The 10,014-nt window shown below is 46.0% G+C and overlaps 1 protein-coding gene across 4 annotated transcripts in view; it reads right to left on the bottom strand.

Annotated features, from left to right (window-relative positions):
- Positions 1 to 8,136, bottom strand: part of GLCCI1 (glucocorticoid induced 1) — a 59,685-nt gene extending 51,549 nt beyond the window's left edge. For 2 of the 4 annotated variants that reach the window (XM_082044122.1, XM_082044121.1), the window contains exon 1: positions 7,200 to 8,133. In XM_082044122.1, the coding sequence (XP_081900248.1) occupies positions 7,200 to 7,656 (457 nt within the window). In that variant the 5' untranslated portion in view covers positions 7,657 to 8,133. Of the gene's footprint in view, positions 1 to 7,199 lie in introns of all 4 variants that reach the window. The other 2 variants (XM_082044123.1, XM_082044124.1) reach the window with 2 other exon arrangements.
- Between the last annotated feature and the right edge of the window lie 1,878 nt (positions 8,137 to 10,014).

The following is a 10,014-nucleotide window of genomic DNA, read 5'->3' on the forward strand; positions in this document are numbered from 1 at the left end:
GTATCTTGCATTAAGGTTTCAAAACTCAAGCTCATAACATTTTATAACCTAGTGGGAAGTATATACTGTTTCCAAAGCATCAATATGACGGAATCACAGAATGTTAGGGATTGGAAGGGACCTCAAAAGATCATCTAGTCCAGTCCCCCCGCTAGAGCAGGAGCACCTAGATGAGGTTACACAGGAAGGCGTCCAGGCGGGTTTTGAAGCGCCCAGGCAGGTTTTGAAGTATGTATTGTAGAAAACTAATTACGAGAGCTACCACTACAAAAAATGAAAACTTTCCAGCAAAACCATCTTCCACTGACTCAACACCAACTGGTTAGGTTAATCCCTCTTTACAAATTGTTTGTGCAGAAAACGTATTGCTTGAGTGAAGACACCCACACCTTCTGGGTTTCCCCCCCCCATTAGACAAATCCAATCTGTTTTTAACAGGGTGATAGTCAATAGTTCGGTAGGATACAGCAGCAGCAGCTAATAAGAAGTTGTGCAGATACCAAAGAGCAGGGAAGGTGCAGAGGAGACACAACAGGACCTGGGCAGAGGCAGTGTGACAAGGCCAGAGGCAGTGTGACAAGGCCAGCGGGCACCACTTGGCTCAGCTGGGCTGCCTGCTCCAACATAAGCTCTCAGGAGCTACATGCCCTCTTCTGTCCTACTAGCAACAAAGACATAGTCTGAACAGAGTCATCACTAGATGGTCCAAGTGGACCACATCAGGGAACAGCTCTGGTCCAAAGTTCATATTCACACAGCTGGGAAAGCAGAAAAGGGTTCCCTAGAGAACGTGTATTTCAGTTTCAACCATGGGCGAGATCCCAGCTTCAGAAAAACAGGAGTTGGAGAGACTGACTGGCCATTCAAAAGGACTGATTACACACTCTATCACGATGCTTTGTGCGGTAGCCATACTACACAAGTCTCCCTTTCAGTACCCATCAGCTATTTTCAAGCTTTGCTTTAGGATCTAATTTCTGATTCAAAAATAGTAATAATACAAATTAATGGTGGTGAACTTCAGGGTCAAATCAGGAGGGAAAAAATTAAAGGATAACTGAAGAACAATCTAATTTGGGAGAAGTAAATACACACTCAAAATGTAAGAATTAAATTATTAAGTACAACCACCTATTTTCCTTCAATCTATTCTCTGATTCTCTTCATTTTGTAATTGCCCACACCTTAAAAATGGTGACATGAAGGAAAAGGGGATAATCTGAGGCTGAAAAGCTCCTGAGGATGCATCCATTCTAATGATGGGATGTAAATATTATTTTACTTGGCTGAAAATGCCCTAAGCCATTGTTTAGGCATTACAGTTTACAAAGGAAGTGGCACTGAGAGAACTCAATGCATTTAAATATTAACATTAAAACAAGATTATAGTCATTAACACAGTTAACTACCTCAAGACCTGAGCAAAATTTTCCAGTTAAGTATCTTTACTACAAGGTCTCTTTTTTTTTCTCAATACAAGATACTTATCAAAAAATGCAAGTCAATGTTTAAGCTCGTTAATATTAACAACTTTGCCTGAACGTATGCTAAAACCATGAAGAACTAACTATTGTGTCACATGTTGGCAATGCTTTTCTCTACTGAAGATATTGCCAACCTATTTATACAGGAACTTTCACTTTTCACTATGGAAACAACAAACCTCAACTATTACCTTATTCAGATGATTACTCAACTGATGAAGTCTCACTAAAAAAGTACTTCAAATATTCACTTGAACTGAAACACTGAGGACCATATACTTTATTTCCAAGAAGTTTTGCATTGTTACAACTGCAGTTTTCAAGTCCAGTTTGAATTGAAACTTCAGAATTAATGCATCAGCTATTTTTTATGATAGTATCTATAGTAGTAGCATAAACTCCATTTTAAAAATAACTAACTTACCACTGTGAATTTTAGCAATATGGCCAAGCTCAACAACTCATTATGTGCCAGCCTATACTTGGCAAACATTGACTTTTTCGTAAGATTCTGCAATACATTCATTTGATCTACCCTGCCCGCATTTTAAGACAGATTTCAAGAACCTCCATTCACCCCATCATCATGCGAAAGAGAAGGACAAAACACAGGAACGATGAATTTCAGAAAGCAAATTTCACTATTATTAGCCACTGTTTTGCTATGCATTAATATTGGCAAGTAACTTCAGTTTGGCCAAATGTAACATGCTAATACTTGCTTATATCCAAAGAATAGGAACTAAAGGTCAGGCAGTGATTTTATATATATGTGTGCATGTGTATGTATATATATACATACATATACAAGTTATTTCTCTATGGGACAGGGAAGTGCTTCTTTAATAGCTAATGCCTTGCTATGATATCATTCAAGTTCAATAGAGAAAACACCATTCTGTTTTTCTCTCCTGCATTGTTTTCACACCTGAAAGAATCTCAATTAGTTTGTCTTATGAAACACATTTATTAAGGACATATAATACACTATTCTCATATAAGTTATGTTACAATATTTTACTAAAAAGCCTTTGAGTTCAAAACAACTGGTTCAGATTTAGCCAGTGTCTTTTATTTCACCATCTTATATTTCAATGAAAGCTATTTTGGGAAGAGAGAGGGACAAAGCTGGAGCAAAACTGGTTTTGCCATACAATTATGGGAATACTGCTATTATTCAGGCATCAGGAAATAGGAAGCGTCACAAAAATTACTTCCTTACCTACATTTGTTAGAAATAAATGAAAGATCTTCTTGATCTCTAGTATAAACGCTTATGATGCCAAAATACTGGATGGCTTGAATCCAGGATATTAAAATAGTCCTGCCTTTTGAAGTCTGATTTTTTTTAAAATGCTGATATCCCTTACAAGTCTAGAGATCAGCAATATTGTCTGTCTTACTCCACTCCTCACTCCACTCGTGTAACAGATATACACACTTATTACTCAGATTCAGGCTACGCAGTTGTTTTGCGTATTTTTAAATTCCTTTCTCCTACTAATGTTGGCACTGCTTCAGGAGTTATTTTGGGAAGCAAAAGATATTGGGAACCCTTTACAGCCAAATTGATTATAATATTTGTCAGATGTCTTTAAAACTAACCTTTGCCTCCAAAATTTGATATGGAAAAAGGTTCATATTATCAACAATGTTAAGTGAAAGTTAGAAAAATATGAAGCATAATATTACAGTACCACCAGAGTTAACAGTAAACAAAGCATGTGATGAAAGAAATAGTGGGCCTGAATCATACAGAACTCATTTACGCCCTCCTTGCATACAAAACATCAAATACCAAGTGAAGAAACAAACTAACAGGAAACCCACTCTTATATTTATACAAGCTACTTTACATAATAACAGAAACTACTGATTTTATCCAGGTAAGAAAGAAAACAACCTGCTTTTTTTCTGTAAAACATAAGTGCTCACAAGCAAGCAATGTGTTTTGCTTGACCAGTTCAAGGGATTTTTTTCATTATTATTGAAATGTTCTTTGTCATAAACCTGGCAGCTTCACATTCTGTTGGCGTTACACTTACGCAACCAGAGATGTATCAGATATATTCCCTCTAAGAAAACCATGTGTTGTTACATTCAGCCAGACACTTTTTGCATTGACAACTCTCCAAAACATGAATAAGAGGCTATGAAAACGTATCTACTAGTAAGCAATAAACATGCTTAAGAAAAAACAACAGAAGACCCACACATTGCAGGTTTATCCTACAATATCAGAAGTTTTTTCCCCTTTTTTTAGTACCTTGAAATTAGTACATAGCATTCATGACTTCCCATCCATTCAGTATCAGTAGGAATCAAATACGAGTACAGGCATTGATGCTTTCTTAAGAACTACAAAGCCCCAAATTTGCTTAAATATCATCAAATTCTTAAAGTTTCAGTTCTAAACACACAGCGGTTTGCTGCAGAACAAACATTTACAGCGCCCTAGAAGGAAGGGAACGAAAAGATGATGACGGAAGAAGAAACAGAGCATGCTGCTTTTATTCATGTAGCAGTGATGTCAATGTCTGCAATGGTAGTTGCTCTGACCTGTAGAGGCTCAAAGCCGATTCCTGTTTTCACAGAAACCTCCTTTATAAAAAGAACCTCTGGCAAATCACTAAAATGCCCACAACAAAACAGCTTAGTAGGATAGTCAGTTCAAGAAACCTAAACTGGAAAAGGTTGAAAGGAGGTAGGGAAAGGGCAGGTGTCTCAAGAAGAGAAAAACATCTATCAGAATCATAAGCAGTCTCCATCATGAGCATATTCACAGAACAATCCAAGTCAGGCTGCTGAGCCAAAAACAAACAGATCTGCACTGGTGAGGAAAACAACAGGATTATACACAGAACCTAAGCTCGCATTTTACAGCAGAGTGAAATGGTTTTGAAAAACTAAAAACAAAACCCAAAACTTAATCAAGTTGCTTCCCCAAGACTTGCATACTGATAACAACTATAAATAGCTGGAGTAGCACATTGTTTAACAAACTGCTGCAAGATGGTCTATGTTTGAAAACAGAACATTTTTTTCTTCCAAGTCCTCCATTATTACTGCAGCAGTCCTCTGGTTCAGCAATCAATTTTCTCTATACTACTACCACACTAAAGACTACAAACATCATCTTTAGCATCCATATATCACATCCTAAAATGGTAAGAATGAGCAGAGAAACAAAGACAAAATCCTGCCCCCCAGCATGCAATTATATTCCAGATTGTGTAAAAACAGCTCTAGATTTTGGTAACCTTGTTTCATTTGCAAGACCACAGAAATAGGAAGTCTTATTACCCTCGCCTGCTAGAAAATGGTGCCTGTATTTCGGCAAAATAAAGCTGTTGACGTGTGCAATTGTGGTCATTATTAGGGCGATCACGTTGTTTTCATTCATTCATTCAGGATTTGCTAGAGGATGTCAGCTTCTGCAGCAGCAGCTGGCTTGACCTGGAGGATGGGGAACAAATTCCTCGCAGCGCATACAGATTACAGGGTGCATTTCTTGACGGACCATTTATGATTTTATACATCACACTCACTAAACCGAATCAAGCCATATATGCTGCTAACGCAGTTCACTGTGAGGCAAGCTCCAACAAGTTCAATGATGGAAAAGTCACTACTAATTTATAGTCTGATTTATTAAGGCTAAAATAGCCCACAGATGAAGACAACTGAAACCACTTTCTAAAATTAAGATTCCCCCTCCAATAAAAAATTCATACGTAATAATTAAATACTTCTCAGCTTTTCAGTATTTTTCCATGCTTGCAGGTAACTGCTCACATTCTTCCCTCTCTGGTACACCTTAAGCGTAGATCTTTAATACACTGCACCACTACAATGTTTTCCTCTGGGTTCCCACAATTAAATAATTTACAGTATTAATCATCAGCACCACCGCTATCCATATGCACCAACTTTTTTGTTTTGTCTAGTTTCTCATTAGCATTCTCCAAATGTTAAAGGAGGGGAAAAATGAAATCTACATTTAGTATTTCATACAGTTGGAAAAATATGATCTTTAAAATTTTAAACAGAGCTTGAATGAAGCAAAACCACTGAAGCCCAGTTCCATTTTCAAGCATGCAAAAACTTCTGCATAAACAGATGATGTTTTGGAGAATAAGTTATGAAGTATCTCTGATCAGACTATAACATAACAAATTTGGTCATCTGCATAAGCACAAATACTGTATAAGGTAAATTATCTTCATGCGTAACTGGCGGTGACGTTTTGCTCATTTGCAAAATGTTGCCCATGTCCTAGGACTGTTCTGATCACAGAGATTTGCCAAAGTTACACATACTACTGATTGCAAGGTTTTACTACACATTAAAACTGAAAGTGGGGGTGGGGAGAAGGTAGCAAATTCCACTGCTACAAAACACGTTGGCAAGCAACACAGACCACAATTTGCCACAGAAATGAAACACAGCAAGACTTAAGGAAGGGACAGAACAAGTGAGGGGTATTGAACCACATAAAACGTTCCCAGAAAGAGATGATGTGCGACACCTGATAGCTACAGCAGGATAACATATAAAGTGCATTTAGTCTGATTCATTCAACTGCTACACTGATGGAGGAAGGGGGGAGGGAGGGGGAGGTAAGATGGCCACTGCCACTTTAACACATTCAATAATTTAACAGACAACCTGACGCAGGTTAAGTTGGACTTGCTGGGAATCAATTTTAAATTTTAAACTTTACAGGCCTATTTTGGCCACATTGGGTTTGGTTTTGGGTTTGTTGTTTTTTGTTTTGTTTTGCTATTTTTTTACAGTCTCAAAGATTCAGTATTAAATATTACAAGAACACAGACTGTATTATTTGTTTTTAAGCATCTCAACGTGGGAATTTCCTTTCTGTTCTAGAGTCTGTGCTTGGAAACATTACATGTTTAAACTTAAGATATTATAGAAATGTAAGCCTCTAAGAAACCAAGCTCTGCAGAAAGGAAGCCCGTTTGAGGCTCGGTTTTAACACACAGTTAAGAACTTGTGACACCCCAGATATACATCTAAACCATTAACAACCCGTACTAATAAAATTACACCTGTAGACAGGGAAGCGGGTTAATTTTAGCTTCGTCCCTCTGTTGCACACACCCACTTGCACAGCCCGTGCGCAGTGGCAGGAGGGAGCGGAGCGCTGCCGCTGGACCCCCGGCCGCTCCCCTCCGCAGCGGGGCCGGGCTGGGCCGGGAGCCGGCGGGGGTGCCGGGCTCGCCCCCGCCCCGCAGGGAAGCACTGCGGCCGGTGCTGGCAGGCGGCGCGGGGGCAGGACCGGGCTGTTTTTCCCAAGCTGGATCTCCACCTCGCCCGAGGAGGAGGATGACATTTAAGGGCTCGCCCCCCTCCCCGTGGGGGAGGCGGCGGTACGAGGTGCTTTCCGCCGCTCCACTGCCCTCCCGGCAGGGCAAACGCAGCCACGGCACCTGCCCCGCTCCCTTGCTGGGGGTGTTTTAAGGCTCACCCTCACCTCCCCCCGCCCCGCTCTCTGAGACTCGAGGGGCTGCTCTTGCCGGGCCGGCACCCCCCGGGGCTCCCACCCCCACTGGCCCGGGAAGAGGACAGGGCGTAACCCACACCGGGGAGCTGGGGAGGGGAGGACCGGCGGTGCCCGGGGCAGGTCGGCCCTGGCCCGGCCAGCACTCCCGGGGGCCAGGGAAGCGGGACGCCGGCTTTGTCCCGGTGCTTTACCTCTGTACACGGGGGAGCTGGGGCTCCGTCTCTCAGGTGAGCTGCTCCTCCTGCTGCCGCCGCCGCTCTCCGGCGAGCGCCGCTGCCTGCCCTTCACCCTGCCCGGCTCCGCCGCGCCGCCTCCCACCGCCAACGGCGGCGTCGCGCTGGGTGGCGGGGGGCTGCCTCCGCCGCGACCCCCGCCACCGCCCCCCAGACCGGTATTGCTGCCCACCGAGGCAGAAGGGGACCGTGTCGGGCTGTGCTGGTTGCCCCGCAGGAGCTGGTACGGGACGGTCGCTCGGATGGGCTGGAGCAGCCGGCTGGTCCCCGCCGCGCCTCCCCCGGCGCCGTTACCGGGGCCCCCGGCCGTTCCGCCACCGGCAGTGGGGGACCCAGCGGCCCCGCGCCTCATCCTCTGCGGCGGGGGCTGGTGGTGGGACGGGGGGGTCTGCGAGGAGCTGGACGAGGAGGACATGGCGGGGATACGCGGGACCCGGCGGGTCACTCACTCCGGCGGCTGCAGTGGGACCGAGCTCGGCCCCCGGCGCCCCGCATGCACCGGCCGCGGCGGGAGAAGGAGGAGGAAGGGCGGAGGAAGGAGGGAGGAGGCGGGGCAGGACGGGACAAGCGCTTCACGGCCCAAGGGAGTCTCCGCGCCGCCTGCCCAGCTGCCCCCGGCGCTTCCTATCGGCGACGGCGGCTGCTCCCACGCCAGGCTCCGGCCATCGCTGCCCGCCCCAGCGTCGTGGGCACCGGGGGCGCTGCCGAGCCCCGCAGCCGCTCACATCGTACAGCGCTGCCGGCTCGGAGAGGTCGGCGGCGGGGCGCGATGAGGGCGCACACAGCCGGAGGGGGTGAGATGGAGAAGGGGGGAGGCGCTCGCAGCTTGCTCCTGCCCCCGCCAGCGCCGGGGAGCCGCGGCCACTACCATCCGCACTCCGCGCCGCCCTGCCTCCGAATGGCAACGCGCAACCCCGACGCCCGGCCGCGACGGGCAGGGGCGGCAGGCACGCGCGCCCATTGGGCGCCGCTGCCGCGACAGCTCGGGTTCCATTGCCCAGCGGTGCCGTCGCTCCCTGTTCTCAACCAATACGAGGGCGGCGCAGCGCGGCGGGGCGGGCCAGGCGGCAGGGGAGGCGGGCGGAGGGAAGTGGGATGTGGCAGCCGCGGGAGGGGCGGGGCAGCGCTGGCGGGGCGGGGGGGGGCGCGCGGGTCTCCCCGCCGGCACGTGGCGCGGGCGCCCCGCGGAGGCGGCGGAGCGGGGCGGGGGGTGGGGCCCGATCCCTGGCGTCCGGATCCCTCGGAAGCGGCCGGGCCGAGACCTCTGGGACCATCGAGCTCTTCCCTCAGGGCAACGGGTGGTTTCTCCCCGCAAAGCTGCCTCCGCCCGGGCCGTTCCGCACAGGGGTGCGCAAGCGGCCGGTAAAGATGGCCTCCTCCGCAGGTTCCCGGGGGAGACGCTGCGGTGGGATGCCGGAGCCCGCGGAGTGTATTGGGGAGGAGTGTGAGGGGAGGGCAGCAGCCCCCGGCGCTGTTCAGTGAGGTACTGAGGTGCGCTCTGGAGTTTAAAGTTGACTGTGGGAAGGTGCTGATTCAGTGCGAACTAACGAGGGTGGGGGCTCTGAACCAAGTCCCGCGGTACCCGCGGTGCCAGGAGACTCCACCCACTTCCCCCGCTCCCGTGCACCGAAAGCTCAGATTGAGTCGGAGTTACCTGCCAGTGAGTGCATTCTCATCCATCACATGTGACTGTCAAGCCTTCACAATAATTTTACTAAAAGATCAAGATGTTCTTCAAATTCTATTTCATCATTTCATATAAGTGTATATGGAATTTATAGGACCTCAGCGAATGTCAAGAGGAAAATAAAAAGTTTTACAGTGATACTAAGAAAAGTACTTTTCTTCTAGGAGAAGGACCTCCCACTAGATGAACTGATAACATGAGACAATGGGACAGAAATAAAGATGAGTAGCTTAGTAGCTAAGAAAATAAATGTCTGTAAGATCCAAAAGATAAGTTGAGCTGAGTCTGTCACAAGAGAAGTGTTTATGTTGGATCTGGACAAATAGGGTGCTAATGGAGGTGAAGGAAAAATGCAGTGAGTTTTGCTTTGTGGAGGAAGTGTGATGGCCTCTCAGATTCAGAGTGCAGGCTTTAAGGGAACAAAAAGGACATAGAATATAGATAGAAGTAGAATGGCTCAGGTATAACAAGCTATATTCTACTGTGTAAGATACTGCCTTTTAGTCAATCAGTAATCAAGCAGAAGTGTCAGAGAATTAAACTATATCCCTTGTACTCTTTTTTATTATATGAGAAACAATCATGATTTTCTTGTAGCACACTGCAGGTTTCTACACTTTATACTTCTAAAGCTGTCTGTACCTATCCTTATCCCCTGGTAGCCCAGGAACCAGTCAATAGTCCCAATGAGAAACTGTATTCTGGGAAAATACATCTATTCATGGGTTGTTAATGAGACTTTGTTTGCACTAGCACCATGTGATGCGGTCACCGCGGTTATGTTACAGAGAGGGTTGGAATAATACACCTCACATCCACATGAACACGTGCTCAGGCAACAAAGCCACTTGTATAAACTAATTTTAAGAAAAATCACCAACCATGTATTCTTCTGGTAGTCCAGTCTTTTTTTTTTTTCTTTTTCTTTTTTTTTTTTTTTTTTTCTGCTAGCATGAGCTAAATTTGTTTGTATTACTGTTGTAGAGACTTTCCCCCCAAGGATTTTGCACTGTGCTTAATCACAGCTTATGAAGTCGATCTAGTTTATTTTTTCTGCTTCACTGCACTGGGATCAAAATGGCTGGA

The sequence above is a fragment of the Streptopelia decaocto genome (assembly GCF_964273445.1).
Source record: "Streptopelia decaocto genome assembly, chromosome: 2".
Classification (NCBI taxonomy): Eukaryota; Metazoa; Chordata; class Aves; order Columbiformes; family Columbidae; genus Streptopelia; species Streptopelia decaocto.